We start from the raw sequence: 18,189 nt of genomic DNA, 5'->3' as shown, positions 1-18,189 counted from the left end.
AACATGTTCAGTACTAGCTTGTACTTAAGTACAGTTATAAGTAAGGAAGTTCTAAAAAGACCTCTCTCCATTTTTCACTGGTACAGTAGATGGTTGCAGTACATAGCCTGGTTTATTTGCATCAAACACAGTTGATGGAGATGACGGTTATACACATTTCCTCTTTTTTGTTTTCTCTAAAATTTTCTTAAAATTAGCTTGGTGATGATCAGTGGTGAGCTATTGAGTGGCTAATGTCCTGACCGATTCAGAGAAGCCCTGGAGTCACAAAACCTGATTCACACTGATGTGTTTTATCTCGGGTTGTTCTGTTTGAGCGATCGGATTCTCTGTTGTTGTTTACCAGGGAACCTTTTTTTTTTTTTTTAATCTTGCAACACCCATTATGCACTCCACCCATCTGTGCTGCCATGTTTGTGTTTTACACCTTTTGCAAAAGCTGCCATTAATGATGATGCAGTGCATTAGCAGTGCTAACTTGATGAGTTGCTGAGTTAAATTCACTTTGTTACTGTGAGCAAAATTTTCAGTTTATCAGTTGCAGGCTTCCGTTGAGATTTTTCACCTCTGTTGTTTTTGGAGCTTTTTATTTGCTTTGTGGCATTTTTCTTTCAACTTCTATGTCCATCATACGAGCTGCCCATCAGTAACTCCTCCCGCCCCTCATGAGATTGGATCATTAATCAAAATCTCCATTAAACATGACTGGAAAATCTGAAAATAGGATGGATCCCCCAACAAGGCTTGAGGCGCTTCCAGTCTTTGACACAAATATGAAGAATGGCCCGAGCTCTTCTATCAACAATATACATGGCGGAATGAAAGCCTGTCGTTCAAGCAGTGACACTGTAATGTCATTGATTTGATGTTGAGTTTGAAAAAAAGACTGGAGCTTACGCTATCTCAGAAAGTCAGTAACTGTCCTCCATGCTGCTTCTACTACAGCGACCAAAGATTGTATTCAGGTCCAATATACCATAGTCCCCTGCTGTTCTGACACTGATAACTTCTTTCTGGTGGGGTGGCTGCGTTTGTGATGTGTATACAGTAAAGCGATCTGTGATTTTGTTATACTGTGTTGCTGGTATTTGCTGTTGTGTTTCACTGATTCAATCTCAGAGGGAAAAATAGCCTCAAAGAAATGAGGCAGAATGTGAACCTGAAAATCAGATCCTTTAGTTTCCTAAACCAACTGGCTTTATGAAAGTTCGACTCGGACACACTCAACTTATTTTTGTGCTTAACTGGTTTCACTGAAGTTTCTCAGGAAAAAATACAATATATAGATGTCTCTCTCTCACTCTCTCTCTCTCTCTCTCTCTCTCTCTCTCTCTCTCTCTCTCTCTCTCTATCTCTCTCTATGTCCAGCAGGTATGTACATGGGCCAGCCTCAGATGCAGTTTCCTCAGCAGGGCTTCAACACAGGAGGCATGAGTGGGGTCGTCCCACCCACAACCATGATGGGGGGAGGGGTCGTGATGTCTGGGATGACACTGCCAAATGGTGGCTACATGGGCATGCAACAGGGCGTGGTGCCAACCAGCCAAGGACAGAGCATGTACAACATGCAGCAGGGACAGGCGCAAGGACAGTGGAATATGAACCAGGTAACACAGAACAGTTGGGAGCATCATATATCTACACCTACCTCAGAACGGCTGTAATTAATTAAATTTTATGTGTTTTAATTAAATTTAATGGTGATGATGGATTTGTTTTATGAGTAGTTCATTTTAATTCCAGTTGCTTGGATGAATCATTGAGGAAGTACACTCAAATGCTAATTATTATTGCAAATCTCAAGAAAAATCTTTTCATCCTAAATCAACTTTTGAAAAAGTTCCATTACCCCTGTCTTAAAGTGGATACAGAATATGGTCCAGTTAGAGATCTGCATCTCATCCACTGAGACTCATTCAACACATGTCCAACACGTATCGCAGTACAATTCAGCCCTGTCACAATGTCATCATGTGAAGAAACACCATATTATAACTATAGAATCTCTTCAACAAACATTGTGGAATATAGAAAACATTTTATTATTCTAATTTGCATTATATGAACATTTTGTGGCGCATCAGCTGCCATGTCATCTTTTGTTGAAATGACGAGCTGTTTTTGTTTGAAGGATGAAGCTGTTGTGTGAGTCCGATCACTCACAGAGAGGAAGGGGTACAGGGGCAAAAAACAACAATGGCAGTCTGATGATTGCAAAAATTGAATACGTTCACGTCGGTCATATCATGGCGTGACCACCTGCTCAGTGCTCCGTTGATTGCTTTTGTGATTTACTTCTAGCTTGTTGCTGATGCAGGGTGTCTGAATTGATGTCACATTTTATACATTAAACACAACACATCTCCCTGTACTTGCTCTCTCAAACCCCAGGAAGAGTAGTTTTAATCAACAATGTTTTAGCTGTAATTTTTTTTTTTTTTAAGAATCAATGTTTAAAAAATCTGCAATATCAGTCTCTTTTGCTCATTTGAATGATTTGCAGTAATTTACTGACCTCACCACCAATCAGTGGGATTGTGTGATGGAGGGGAAGGAAGAAAAGTCACCATTGGCAATTAGTTTGATGGGGCAGGTGGCTCAAAATACTCCAGCTGGCCCACCAGCATGGTTGGATGTTGATGTATGGCTGAATGAAATTTGTGATATACACACAAAATGTTGAAATTAACATGAAATGCCATCATCGATTCGGCATCCTATATCAATGATAGCTATACGTTGTTGGATGTGATTGTGATGTCAAGTAACAAATATCCCCAAAAAATCTTACCAACATTTCATCCGTGGATCCACCTGCACAAAATCATTTGGTATTTGGTGGATTTACTCCATCATAGGCAGGTACTAGACCAACGATAGACGCTAAAATCAACCTGAGTTTCTTTGTTTGTTTGTTTTTTTAAATGTATGCAACATTTAGTTTGGACAATTTCAACATTATTCGAGGATACATTGACTTTTTATGAGCAGAATTTATAACCTTTCATTCTCTCTGCAACTTCCTTATGCTTGGTCCTGCTCTAGTTAGTTCAGGCTGACCAGTTACGTCCCTCATTGCTGCTTTCATGGATGGCTGCAGAAATCATGACAGAGGTGAAAATGATGAAGAGGATGTATATGATGGAAACCAAGAGTTGATAAAGAGCCAAAACCCTTATCTACTGCTAGTTAGTTATGCCAATAACTGGATTTTAACATGTACACATGGAGAGAACTACTGCTGGTTCAGACGAATGGTCACAGCAATGAGCTCAAACATTTGCTTTAAGGAAGTCACAGCAGAAGTAAAGGTCTTTTCACCTATTCACCTGCCACAGTCTTAATGTCAAAATCAGTAGTGTCATCCCAAGTCATGTTACATGATGCTGCAGTCAGTTCCTAAATAAGCAGATTTGCATGAACCATTGTTTCATATTTACAAAAAGTAAAGGCCACTATTGTTGAGTTAAACTACACAAGAGATCTCAGAATTAAATTCACATGTCGATATGCTGCATTGTGAGTGTTGTTGAAGCAAAATCCTGTAGAATCATAATGAGTGAATGCCGTTTTCATTCAACATGGGATTTATTATTTGGGGAAAATCCTAATAGTTAATTCAAGTTTAGGAAAACATAGTCTCTTGTTTCATCAATGAAATTACTCCTGGAAACCAAAAGTCTTTTGTCATTTGAAATGAAATAATCCTGCCATCATATTTGTTCATATCAAATTAGCACACATTAAATCATCAAACTCTATGAAATTATCCAAACACACAACAGTTCATATGAAACGATGAAAATATACATTGACTGCTGTAGGTATTATGGAATTTCATCCATCCATCCATCCATCCATCCATCCGTAGGCTTTATTTTTCTTACTTGTTTTTATAGTGGGCACAGTATTCGAAGGTCTTAGCAGTCCATACTACTACCTAAGAAAAAAACTGGTTCAGTTCTCTGTGTTGCCTCTGGTTAAGGTGGGCATCCATGCTGTTTAAACTGGCTGTGCAGGTGGAAATGGCGGATGGATTAGAGTATTTGTCCTAGTTTCTGAACTCCTCCTCAGTGACAAGGGAAACTGGAGGGACTAACGTAATCCTTACATTATGTCCCGTTGGTGAAACTCCTCGCCATTAGTGGCAGAGCACCAACCAGTGCAGCCTGGTGGGTTTAAGTGGCAATGAACTACAAGGAGGAAACATCACAAAGCACTTGATGAGAACAGCACAGAAAGTCTGGAAATGTTTTGTTTAGGTGCTTGAATAGTGTTTGAAATGTGCCTGAATTGGACAATAAACAGCTGTAGGAGCCCTAATCATTATTCCTCACTGTGCTGAGTTCTTTAGTTATGCAGCCTTGATTAAACTGCAGCCAGTCAGATTGGAAGATTGGACACAGTATGGAGCCAATACCGACCCTCTAGTTAAAATCCAGTCTGCTCCTGTTGGTGTTGGCCAGCTCTGCTCTAACAGATGCAGTGTGATTGATTTTAAACAAACAAAAGGCAGGATTGGTGCTCAACTCTAAAGTATCCACCTGGCTATTCTTGCTTCCTCTCTCAGCAGCAGCAAACACACTCACAAATAATCGCTACAGAGTGTATTTGCAGAGTAAGCAAGCTGATTTGTTGTTGGATTAGTTCTGTCAACATGCCACTCACTGCTTCCTATTCATGAACTGTTCACACCTGGTATTTACCTGACATTTGTATGTAGAAACTGTTTCAATCATGATGTCGAACCAGTTGTCTCACTTGTCACTTGTCACAGTTGTCTCACTATGTACTGGCTTCCTATCATCACAGTTGTTGGGAGACAAACGGTGCGTTTTAGATGTAGAGAAGCGGAGATGCTGCTGTATCAGCTGTACCGCAGCTGAGTTATTTTATAAGAATATATCCATCCGTCCATTTTCTACCGCTTATCCTGTTAAGAGTAGTGCAGGGGCTGGAGCCTATCCCAGCAGCCTTCGGGCGAGAGGTGGGGTTCACCCTGGACAGGTCGCCAGACCAGGGTAGGGCCAACACATAGAGACAGACAACCATTCACACTCACAGTCACACCTACAGCCAATTTAGAGTATCAATCAGCCTCGTCCCCTCTTGTTGTCTTTGGACGGTGCGAGGAAGCTGGAGTACCAGAGAGAACCCACGCAGGCACAGGGAGAACATGGAGACTCCACACAGAAAGATCCCGTGCTGGAGCTGGGACTCGAACAAGGAACCTTCTTGCTGTGAAGCGACAGTGCTGACCACTGCACCACCGTGTTGCCCCAATGTGCATAATGGGCATTACCTAATTATAATTAACCACTTATTTAACTCACTCTCTGACCCTTTTCAACTGTGTCTCCATTGATAGTACTAATTGCTGCACCACCGTGTCGCCCGAAAGAATATATGTGTTAGGCAAATTGAGTTTTTAGATTTGCGTTAGTTTTGCAGTCATCCATGTTGCCTTTTTATGTACGAATCATTTGTTCATCAGCTGTGTGTGTGTGTGTGTGTGTGTGTGTGTGTGTGTGTGTATGTGTGAGACTGCACTGTCACAACAGGCTGACTCTCCTAACTAAACAGAACAACCGCTCACTTTCCATCATTCCTGCTCACTTAACATTCAGAGGCTGGATTTACAGAGATATTGGTCATTGTCTCACTTTAGTTTAGGAGAAGATGTTAAAATGTAAGAGAACAGAGAATCGCTCCTCCTGATAGCATCAGCAGCACAGCTGCATCTGTAAAACTTGATCATCTTCATCACATTCCAGTGCTTTGCTTGTATGATTCTCTGTGGATTAAAGATGTGTAACTCATCTGTGTCTTTCAAGAACTGGTAACATCAAATAACATTACTGACAATGAGAGAATATTATTGAACGGTAGGTGCTTCTTATCAGCGAGAGATTTGTGGGTGATGGATAATATTGTGGAGTGTGATGCCACCGAAACACACAGCCCATTTGAAAAAGACTTAGCTGGTCAACATTAATCAATTCGTCTCATTTTTCACCGTCATTAAGTCTTTATTCGTTGATGAAAATATAACTCTGTTATAGATTTCAATTTAAATGTATGGCCATTGCAGACTAAAGTGAGACTGTTTCTAGTTTTTGTTCTCCTGAGAAAGCTGTGGCTATATATAGCTGGAGGAGGTTGAAAAAGTAAGCTTTGTTTTGTTGGTGTTTTTGTTTTCTGTTATATTCAGCGTTGTCCATGCAATTTAATGCCAAGTGTAAACAAGGTTTGCAAAACGTAAGTGTTTCAAGGACTGCGCCTCGTGATTCTGACGCAAAACCACTTGCTGATGTCAAGTATTTTGTGGTGTGTCCTGGGGCAGCCTGAAAATGATGTCACAGGAAAACACGTCACCAGTTCAGGATGTGTTGTGTTTTTTGGTGACATGCGTGCAAATCTAGCACTTAGACCATCTGATGAAAGACTGATGTGAATATCGTGGATGGGGCCCTTTGACCTTATTGAGACAGTAATGAAATCTGAAAAAATGTGGTCAGCTGGAGCCTGTGCTATAAAGCAAGAGGGTTTAACGATAGAGCTGCGTCACATTTGGTGCCCTTATCTCATCATTAGTGAATGTTTCATCCAAATGGCAAGCCACGCACACACATTAGTGGCATGCCCTCCAGTCTGAATTGAACTACATTGATTTACAGATTTAAGTTGAATCAGTTTCATGCATTCACCAGAAAGAAGTGTGTACAGTGTTGTCAAAATAGCACCAATGTGTAGCATCTTAGGCTTTTAGACCATATTTGTTTGTTGTGGTGAAAGCAGCATAGAGGACAGTGATGTATTTTACACCAGGGGAGGTGATAAGCTGTCATTCCTTCATTTTTATTGTTTATTGTTGGAGCGCCGACTAAACAAATGCAAATCACCACATTAACCCGGGCAGAAGAATGGGAATGGCAGCTTGAGAGAGAAATATACTGTTTATAAAGCGACCAGATCTTTTTTGAGACCCTTCTTGTCCATTCTTCATTCTGAGTAATGATTATGATCGGTGGTTCACACTATGCAGAAGCTGCATGTCAGTCACACCCATAAACCCCTAAAATGGAATCTATGTTATTTGAAATTTTTCCATCAAGCAGCCAAGAAGAAGTTGTGTGATTCATTGCATTTGCTTGCCACTGACATCACCAATATTGATGTATACATCATAATATATGCCAAGTTTTCATCTAATGGTTAAAAAAAGGTGACTATCATCACGCCTACTGGTGTTACGCTTCTGTTTATTGATACATCAGACAATCATCTATTTGCAGCCAGTTCTTCCTGCTTTGTCTGCAGCAGCTCTGCATTATGGACTTATATTGCTCATGTTTGGGGAGGATTATATATAGAGAACCATTCGGCTCTCCATCTCCTTTTATACGATCATGCACACAAACAGGTGGAGAAACACCGGGTTGATTATTTAGCAAGTTAATATCCAGCACCATGGTTCCGTTGACCCCTGACTGTGGTTGTTTGGGCTTGTCAACCCAGGTAACATGGAAGCAACCTGGAAATGCTACACCTGCTTTGTGATACAGGACTGTACACACATTTGGAATTGCATGATAGCCACATGTGTAAAAAGTGATGTGTCTCTCTGTCCACTTGTTATCTGACCAGCCAAGATGCATATGAAAACTTGGTGTGAACAGGATTTATATACTGTAAGCTAGACCCCAGGATGTGGTCTGATGCCATAGCCCCATTTACTTCTCCAGATGTCATCAATGCATTTGTTGCTGGCCTGATTTTAATTCCATATCAGTAATGGACAAAACTCACTTGGAAAAAAGTAGAAATGAGTTTAAAATTGAATTAGAGAGGTGATTCAAGAAAACGCCAATTATAAGTACTTTGTGAAAGTCAGCACTGTTAAGTAAATTCACCAAACAAATCACTAACAAGTGTTCGTCAATACGAAGGCAAGTATGAAATTTCATTTCGCTTTACTAGAAATAACGTTTGATTCTTTAGCAGCAACTTCATAGGATGGAAGAAAAGTAACTAGAAATGTGAACGACTGTACATGTGTGACAAGTAAATCTAATTGAACAGACTAACTCTGCACTTGTTGAAGTAACATGAGGCTCATATAGCAGCAGCACTTCATTCACCTCTTATTCAAAAAGACAAAGAGATTAACAGAAAATCAAATATGACATAACTGCATCATCGTGTAGTATAAATTACTTTTTAAAGCTGTTGATAACTGCGATGAAAACAATGCACATGCACGTTCTGACATATATCACATACAGTTATACGTGTACTGGATGAATTTTTAGAGGCCTGTTAACACAAGAGAACAAAATTGGAGATCATAAATCACGATGGAGATACATAAACTTGTGTTTCATCACATTGGAGGACATGACATTGACATTGACTCACCTGATCAATAAGCGTAACCACTGACCAAGCCTACCTTTACAACAAGTCTCTCCCTTTAAATGATTGATTTACATAACATGGATGAAGCCAGTTCCTGCAATGCAAATGTTTGAATAGATTTATGTCCCCAAAACATGAGGAATACTCAGCACACACACTAACAAACACCTCTACTGTTCAGAGGCAGTGGCGTGCAGGCACGCATTGTGCCACAAGGCATAATGGAATAGTGGGCTGATAAATAAACGCTTGGTTGCATGTATATTCAGGTCTGGCAGGCCCACCTCTATACACACACACACACACACACACACACACATACACATCTCAGATGATCAGATAAGTGAGTATTGCAGCAGCGAAGCACATTCATAATAGATGAGACACAATGGAAAGAGGAGGGCAAGACAGGAGGTGCATGGGTTGGGTGGGAGGTACAGAGTTGGGACGGGAGCTGGGGAGTAAAATAGATTTACATTGTGTGTTTCCTTGTCGCCTCTATGTCGAAACGCTCAATGACGTCTGTCTGACTCTCGTGAATTTCAGCACTGACTCATATCTATCTCTGTCTGACATTTGTTTTTCTTTCTGTTCTTCCCCTTTAGATGACACAGCAGATGTCAGGTATGGCTGTGAGTGGCGGCGGGCCTACGCCAGGTGTCGTTGGCCAGTCCGGTGCCCCTGCAGCCACTTGGCCCTCGGCTACGGCATCTTCTGGCCAGACCCTCAGCACTCAACTGTGGAAGTGAAAAGTAGATGGTCCAGAGGATGAGCTGAGAGGCCAATAAATCACCAAGAACGCACAACTGCCCTTAAAGCCCCAGTTCAACCTAACCCACCCTTGTAGAGGTTCCTTTAAAAAGCCAAGATGACATCAGCTTGTACGGAGTCTCTCGCTTGACAACTAGAAAGACTGGCAGCTGTCGTGTCCTGTCTTGTAGAATTAATTCTTTGATTCCCTTCGGTTGTTGTCTGAAGACAAAAACAGCACAAAAGAGCAAGCTGCTGGACCAAGTGTCTATTGTAGTAATGTTACTATTATATCATTACTAAATGAATAGTTAGTGAATAGTCTTTCAGTACCTATGACTATCGTGGTTGGTACATGCTCCCCCGTCCTCACCCCTCTTTGCTGTGTCTATTGTAACTCCTCCTCCCTCCCTCCCTCCTTTGTCTGAGCAGTACTGTAATTATGTGAATATGATGTGAACCTCCCTGGTTTTCAGAGCCATAGGAGAGCTGTCGATGCTTCGCCTCTCACATACTGTGTTTCGTTCTCTTCATCATGTGACACTCCAAGATTCTTTAATTTACTAATGATCATGTGAAATTTATGCTTAATAGGGTTTGGCTGGCAGGAGGTAAATGCTACTTATACAGTTGATTTTATTTAGCATTACATCATCATTGTCTCACAATAATGAATTCTAATATGTGACTTTAAAACTGTCTCCCTGTAAGCAGTTTTACCAGTGCTGCACATTAGTGATTTATAAAAATAATTAAGAAGATTTTTAAAAAATGACAGAAAAAAGAGCATATCTTAGCTATCCAGGTTGTTTTTAATTTATGTAGTGTCTGATGTTTGGTGTGAAACAACACCACCAGTTTACAATATTGTTCACACGTTGGCCCAACCACTTTTCGCAAACTGCCTATCAGTAAAAACAGTCCTCATAGCCAAGCAGTACTTAACCCAAGAACTGCATTTTGCCTTCCTAATACTCTGACATAGGGGTTTTGAGTTCACAAAGAGAGGTTTTATTCAGTTCTGCAGCACTTCTTTGTGACTTCAGAATGCAGAAAGAACCAGCCAAGCATATTAAGCTTGAAGTTAATGCATTCAAGTGTATCGTCTGGTATTATCAGCATTTTATTGTCCAGCTATATGCCCATAAATCCACAAAGAATTAGGTTTGAGCCAAAAGCGGACTAACTGTTACTAGCAATACTGCATTACCGTTCAACTAAATTCACTCTGCTGCCCCATGAATGAGCAAGTTACGAGTTATATTTTGTTTGTTTTAAGCTCAAATCAAAGTGTTTGTGGATTGCTGAGTATATGGCTGAATAAATTAGACATTAAATTATCATGGAATATGAGCTTGAGAGTTTGTAAACGGACATTTTTGGACAGTTTTGCTGTGTTTTATAGTTAGTTGCATTGGGTCGTCATTAGCTTAAAGATACATGTATACATAGCTTACTCTTTCTACATTTTAGAGTCACAAAAAAAGTGTTGCAGGAAGGGGGAAAAAAATGCCTTTATGAACCCAAGACACCTATTTGTGTGTACTTGAAAGGCACACTTTGGGTGAAGTATCTCTTTAAAGATTCCTTTAAAGTCTCAACAAGAGCTGGGCGGCCCTCAGGTGTCCCGGGTGTCTATTTAAGGCCATCCTGTTGTGTTTGGATTTATTTAAAACCAAACAAGGAGGTTTAGTTGAAAGTGGGCTCCGACCCACTTAACGCATTCCTTGTAGTTGGAGTTGAGCCTTGTTCCCTGAAGCCAATTGAAGCACTACTGGAATCACAGCAATTTGTCTCACTGCACTTTAAATAGCAGAGCAGCTATCTTGCTGCATCGGGGTTTCACCTCCAATGGTTGTCAGGGAACAGCTGAGTGAGGCGTGACCTCACTTCCAGCTACAATGGGGGTAATACATAAAAACCTTCCCTCTTTTTTTTGGGGTGTTATTTTCAAACCAATTCCAGCTCCAGAAAATGTCACTCCTGTCTTATATGAGAGTGTAACCCTGCATTCTTCCATTTTGATTGTGTTGTTTTGTTGTGTGTAGTACAAGAGAAGCACATTTAGTCTGAAGCAGATAAACCTGGAGGACCAATCCGAAGGCTAGACTGACAGGATAATGAGCGGACAGACGACTGGACGGTTGCAGTATGAACATTTTGAATTTGACCTGTCATCTAGTTCGGGCGTATTGGGGTGGCATCCGCAGTGATGGGGGTGCTAAACCAGTCCGTTGTGGTGAAGAGGGAGCGTAGCCAAATGACGAAGCTCTCGATTTACCGGTCATTCTACGTTCCAACCCTCACCTGTGGTCATGAGCTCTGGGTAATGACCGAAAGAACGAGATTGCGAATACAAGCGGCCGAAATGAGTTTCCTCCGCAGGGTGGCAGGTCTCTCCCTTAGAGATAGGATGAGAAGCTCAGTCATTCGGGAGGGACTCAGAGTAGAACCGCTGCTCCTCCATGTTGAGAGGAGTCAGTTGAGGTGGTTTGGGCATCTGGTGAGGATGCCTCCTGGACGCCTCCCTACCAGGAGATTTTCCAGGCATGTCTGATCGGAAGGAGCCCTCGGGGCCGACCCAGGACACACCAGAGGGATTATATCTCTCGGCTGGCCTGGTATTGCCTCAGGATTCCCCTGGAAGAACTGGTGAAGGTGGCTGGGGAGAAGACAGTCTGGGCTTCCTTGAGGCTGAGGCTGCTGCCCCGTGACCCGGACCAACTGGATAAAGCGGTAGACGACAACGACGACGACTGTCATCCAGTTATAATGAACACTCACCACCTACAGCTACACTCACACTGCCGTGCAACGATGCAGGGGCTGATAAATACAGGGTCCCTTTGCCAAGCAATAAATGTTACAACTGTGGTTGGCATGAAAGACAGAAGTTTTTTTTCTTTTTTTTAAATTTGTTTTTATTAAAAAAAGCACACAACATACACATCAAATATTTGATTCAGCAACATTCATCTATAAGCTCTTCCATGTATTTTTACACTTGTGCAAGAGAAAAGGAAAGAAAAACAACCCAGAAGAAGAGGGAGATAGTGTTCAATTTTAATATAATCAACCAGTGTTTTATAGAAAGTAGTTATTTCAGCTATCTGAATCTAATTACTTTATCCATTTGGCCCTATACTTCGAATATCCCTCCTTCTATAATCTCCGAGTCTCTTCATAACATTAATATTTGCTACATATATGAAATCTCATGAGGCGGCTGCAACCCTTTTCTTGTTACAACTGTTTAAGTCATTAACGTACATTGACTTTTTTTTCTCTCCCTGTTCTTAGAAATATTCCCCCAAGTAAAGAGCTAATATCCCTCGAAGAACAAAAATTATACAATTACAGGGCAATCCCAAAAAAGCGTGCTCATTATTGGGCTTGGACTTGAATTTCTGGTCAATGCCAGATGGACAACAAGACCACTACTACCAGCAGCGTGGGTTGGTCCACCTGATGTTGAAAAAGCCCAAGTGGGTTACACAGACCCAAAACAGCCTACATGTCCTTTTCACCCCAAAATCACTGCAAGCATCCATGGGAAATCAACACTGTCCCCATTTGTTTCAAGAGACAAGCACAATTCTACTTTTTGCCTTTTCACTCAACGCCTAGGTCCAACAACTCCGAAGAACTGTGTGAATAATTAACCCGCTGTTCAAAGTCCTTAAGTGAACACGAATTGTATCTGAGGCAACGTAAGGCAGCTGAGCAACATTTGGTGATGTTTCCTTTCCCCTAAAACCGTGTAGTTTAACAATTTGTGGAGAAGTTGTGGAACAGCTGATCGCATCTGTGAGGAAAACTGGCGATGATGTAAACAGCAGCAGACCACGTCCCCAGAACACAAGGCTGCAGTAACCAAGCCGGTGTAGGATGGGGTGGGGGAATCTACAGCAACTTCAAAAACATTTGTGGTCGAAGGGACTGTCCCGCCACCCACCATTTGGTGTACTTCTAACTGTGCATGTCCGATGCTTGCAGTGTGTTTGGGCCTTTAGACAAATGCAGTGGTATGAACACTGTCAAATCCAACCACAATTTTATGAGGATCTATCATCAGAGCTCAAGCAGAAAATAATCAAAATAAATCAAGAGAGTTAGATGCCGATTAAGCATTTATTAATTTATTAAATTAATTTATATCGATTTCACAAAAACACATATATTACCAAACTAATGGATGACGCCAGTGCTACACAGTGTACTACTCCTTCCAGCTGCAACAGCAGTGGTTGACATCAAATCAAGAGGAAACTTAAAATACACTGAGGACTAAGGTGATGCAAAAAAAAGGCCTCAAGGCACTTTCTCTCAGGACAGCTGAGAGTGAGCTGACAGATATTTTGGATTGTGATGTGATTTTGAATGATTTCCCACATAGCATAGCAAGGGAACACGGTAAAAATAATTTAGACTGATAAGGTTTCCATGCCGTAGTTTGTTCTCAAGCTTGTTTTTGTCCGTGGCTCGTACAGTATGTGTGGCGCAGAGTAGTGGGCTTTAGTTAATGTGCTGTGACCTGTAATTGAATCTCCCCACACTGTAAATCCTGTGTTGAGGTAAAGTTGAAGTTATTGTGTTGTTGTTTTGGAGTTGTTTACAGTTATTCGTGAGTGTTTGCGCTGTGAATCCTGCTGCAGGTCAGTGTAGGGGGGTGGGGGGGTTGAAGGGGATCGTTCCAGTTTGATCTGACATATCATTACGTTTTTCATCATCATATTAATATTTTCTCAAACCTCCCCAAGAGCTGTTATTTTATTTGGGGTTTTTGGGCTATTTTAAAAACATATTCAATAATCGTCCTCCAGGTTTATTTTAGTGTTTTTACATTTTCAGGTGCCTAGGACAGAGGAAAAAAAGTGGTTTCTGTGCATTAAAACGATAAATAGCCATGATTTTTTTCTGTGTTCATCTTTGTCCAATGACTCTTTGAACGGTAAAAGTGCTGTTTTATCTTTTAATTCCACTACTTTTGTCTCCTGTTTTACCTGAGGGTCATTTGGAATAAAGGTTGTTGAATACTGGATTTCTTTGTCTTCATTCATCCAGGAAAATGCCACTGTTAACATCCACCCACTGACATATTCCTGTCGCGTTTCAGCAGTGATACTCGTACTCTCGGTCTAACAAATGTGGTACTTCCTTCCTTTGTATTCCTGACCAAGTGTGTGTGTTTGTGTGTGTGTGTGTGTGCACGCACGTTTGCTATTGCTCCAAAGATCTACATTATTGATGGTAGCTTGTCAAGAGAGATGTTACTTCATACGGTTCATTTTCAATCCCAATCACACACTGGCAGGACAAGACAATGGCAAAGGTTGCACCACTTTGTCAGGTCAGGGTGATTTAGAGAATTACATTGCATTTAGGCATCAATAAATCTTTACCGCATTAAGATGTGATAACTTAAACAACATTGGGCAATCACACTGCAACAGTTGTACCTGGGCATTTCACAGGTTTGAGCCAACTGAAAGACTTCAAGAGGTTGTTTTTTTTCAGCTGAGGATAAAAAGAATGGGAAAAAAATCCTTCCAAACATTGTTACTTAAGTTAATTAAGCCAGACAGACAAAGAACAATATGATTTTAATGTCTGTGCAGATCTTTGGGGTATGTGTTAGCCGACCTTAGCACAAACTTAACTTACATGAACTGCTATTTTCTGACAATATTCCAAATAAGACACTGATATGTAAACATTATCTAACTTTCTGACCTCAACCAGAATAAGATCAAAGTCAGAGTGAACAATAATTTAATTAAGACAAAGAGTTCTCTGGTTTTAGTTAGTGGCATTATTGAAGTGCATTGTAAGCATGTTTACACCTTAATCACACTATGATGAAGGCCTGCTGGGGTCTTAGCGGGTCTTTGCTAGACCTATGACTGTTTGATGACTCATTATCTTCCAGCAAGTGTTGCGAATTTGGAGCTTAGTGTTTGGCGTAATTAGCAAGAAAAGAAACCCCTCAAAATATACCACTATAGCGTTACTGTGTTGGATGGACATGTTCCAGGTCAGTTCCCAGAGAGAAACTGACATTGTGGGGGTTTGATAAGGTCATCGTCAGACTATTCTGTCCCACATAAAAAGGAATATGACTGAAATATTCTGTAAGAAACTCGTACACTCCTTCATTGAAATAGTATCATTAGAGTTCAGTTGATTACTGCAGTTCTTGTAAACAAAGTCAGCGAGACTGGAACTGAGGAAGTAGCTTGTTTGTTAAAAAAAAACATAAAAAATTAAAAAAAATACACCCACTGACACCTCTAAAGATAGCAGCTGACCCACTGAATCGTCCTCATTTTACATTCATTCACATTTTACATTGACATGAAAGAGAGTAAATCACTTGACACTCCACTGAAATAGCTGCGTCATATGTGAGAACAGCTAGATCAGCAGCTCAGGTCTCACTTGTTATCTTACTGAACCTATCAGCAGCCCAACATGGTGGACCATCAGCATCCTGCTGGGTTGAATGGCATCTCACTGAGTGTTCTGTTCCTCACTGGAGAAAAGTCAAATTAAGCACCAACCACCATGTTAATATCTTGTTTTTGTTTGCCTTACCGGACATTTTTCTGAGCCTGCCCAGTTTATACCCCAACACCATCTACGCCGTTCCAGCTTTCAGAAGGAAAATGGAGGCCACCCTAAAACGGCCAGCGAGATCCCACCGTGGAAAATGCCTATTATGGTATCAAAACACATCGTGACACCAGAATATAAGAAATATAAAAGGGAGACAGGTTGCATCGGAGTGAGATTTTCATGAAGGGCAATCACTTCAAAAAATGTCACAATAATACGTACTGAGAATTTTTTTGGTTGCTTAAGCTTTGTTATAATTGAATCTTAATACAGTCGCTCTAAATGGTATGTGTAAAGGGTCAAGTCAATATTAATTGTATGGTGCCAAATCACAACGAAAAATATCTCATGACACTTAACAAGTAGGTCTAGCATCACACTCCTTCAGTCCATTTACACCCAACAGTTCTCAATGAGCAAGTACATCTTGCAACAGCGGTGAAAAAGTGTCCCCAATACTGTAATATGGCCTAAAAGTTAAGCGTCTGATTTTTTTCACATCAACAAATTTTTGAAATCATCCAAATCCAGACTGTGCATTCAAATTTGTAGCTAAAATCAGTTTATTGCCCATTTCTACTATATGGTATGATGGCCGATAATATTTATATCATGGCACAGCGTGAAAACAACATATCACTGCAACGCTGTACAGGAAGTACTCCCTATGTATCTCTATGCTAAGCTAACCACAACCTGACTCCAGCTTTGTACTTAAACGCAACAACATGAGTGGGACCAATCTTTATCTTTCATTATCAGAAAGGTGATAAATAAGTGCGTTACCTAAAATGTTGAGGATATCCTTCACTTTGAGAGATGGCAGCATTACAGTTTTAAAAAAAAGGCGGTTGCCTTGCCAACGTACAAGTCTCAATTGTTTATGAACCTACCATATCACATGTTCCCGAGTTTGAGCTAATAATTGAAAATAACATATTGATGAGTCCCATGTTTTGTTTTGTTTTTTTTACACTTTTTTCATCTTTATACATTTTTTGTTGTCTTTTTTTAAACCACCAAGCTGAGGACAGAGGAAAAAAAAACAATCCAAGTCTTGTCAGTTTGGAAACCCAACATATTCAGTGTCATCCACCTCTTACTTCATATGTTTGCAGATCAGTAGTCATGAATCATGCATCTCCTCAGGGGTGTCAGTTTGTCATGTATGACCCCAGTGAGGAGGAAAGGCAGGATGCTGTCATAAGTCCAGTCGACAGATTATAGGATCAGCTTCCTGTTTTGCACACTCCCATCTGGACTCAGGTCATCCACTCACACCTCGATGACAACAGTGTCCTTCCGAATTTGGGGCTCATTGACCAGTTGTGGTTTTTCTGTGCGAGTGTGCCAAACCAGCACCTGAAAGACAGCAGAGAAACAAGAGGATGAGCTGCTGAAAGATGAATGAACAACGTATATGTGGATAAAAACAACGAGGCTACATACATTGTGCTGAAAATTAAAGCTGCTAATAACTAACTTTTTGTGTCAAGTAGGGCTTTTTTTGTTGTTGTACCCACGGTCTGGAACTTACACCCTATATTATAAACTTCTCTGAAAATTCTCCCAAACTGCTTACAAGTCCTCTTGACTTCAATTCTTTGTTTCAAACTTGATTATCAGACATTCCCTACCCTGCCATTTTCATGTTTATTGTGGGTTTTTTTCTACCTCATTTTCAGTAATATGTAATACTTCCACAATTTGATTTCCCCATGTGCAATATAACTGTTGTATTTGCAATACATCATTCCCGAAAGTATGACTACTACATTTTTTTTGTGTATAATGTTATATTTTTGCATTTGTTCAATATTGTATTATGTCATTGCATTCATTTCATGTTATTTCATTCATTTTTTTGGTCATTTTTCTGTCTTGTTGTCTTTTCAATCTACTGACTGGGGCTCAGCACAGGAATTTCCATGTGCCCAGCTTGTCTGTTGTGCATAAATAAACTTCTTGACATTTTTTTAATTAAAAAAAAAATGTTTTTAAAGCATCTTTGAGTGTCCAGAAAAGCAGTAAGTCTCATTATTATAGTCACCAGAATATTATCAGACAATTTGTGTGTGTCAAGAGTGGAAAAAATGTGATTATTCAGGAGCTTTTAAAGGCACATGTAAGGATTCTGTATCTTTGTCTGTGGTTGTCTCACTTATTTGAAGTAAGTTGGGGCTTCGGAAAATAACACCAATCAGGCATTGTGAGGTTGTTTGCTGATGTCAGGCTGCTCTGACTGTTAACATGACAAAATGCTGAATCCTGTATAACTTGAACTTTGATGTATTGCTTTATTTACGAATACATAATTGAACTGTCCAACTGGACATAATTTGAACAGTTTATCATTTCTTTTCTTTTCTTTTGAACGTGTGCAAGGACACAAGCGATAAACAACTG

General features: G+C 40.4%; 2 protein-coding genes across 7 annotated transcripts in view; one reads left to right on the top strand and one right to left on the bottom strand.

Annotated features, from left to right (window-relative positions):
• Positions 1-14,202, top strand: part of smap1 (small ArfGAP 1) — a 121,108-nt gene extending 106,906 nt beyond the window's left edge. For 5 of the 6 annotated variants that reach the window (XM_086179580.1, XM_086179579.1, XM_086179577.1 and 2 more), the window contains 2 exons: positions 1,369-1,607; positions 9,024-14,202. In XM_086179580.1, coding sequence (XP_086035706.1) covers positions 1,369-1,607; positions 9,024-9,167 — 383 coding nt within the window. In that variant the 3' untranslated portion in view covers positions 9,168-14,202. The remainder of the gene's footprint in view (positions 1-1,368; positions 1,608-9,023) is intronic. The other variant, XM_086179576.1, reaches the window with a different exon arrangement.
• Positions 12,077-18,189, bottom strand: part of b3gat2 (beta-1,3-glucuronyltransferase 2 (glucuronosyltransferase S)) — a 52,270-nt gene continuing 46,157 nt past the window's right edge. Inside the window, exon 4 of the mRNA XM_086179581.1 lies at positions 12,077-17,145. Coding sequence (XP_086035707.1) covers positions 17,059-17,145 — 87 coding nt within the window. The 3' untranslated portion in view covers positions 12,077-17,058. The remainder of the gene's footprint in view (positions 17,146-18,189) is intronic.

Source organism: Aulostomus chinensis, chromosome 16, assembly GCF_037954235.1.
Source record: "Aulostomus chinensis isolate RoL2024-O1b breed Wild chromosome 16, RoL_Achi_v1.0, whole genome shotgun sequence".
Classification (NCBI taxonomy): Eukaryota; Metazoa; Chordata; class Actinopteri; order Syngnathiformes; family Aulostomidae; genus Aulostomus; species Aulostomus chinensis.
The sequence above is the reverse complement of the archived record's forward strand: the minus strand, read 5'-3'. Positions and strand labels throughout refer to the sequence as shown.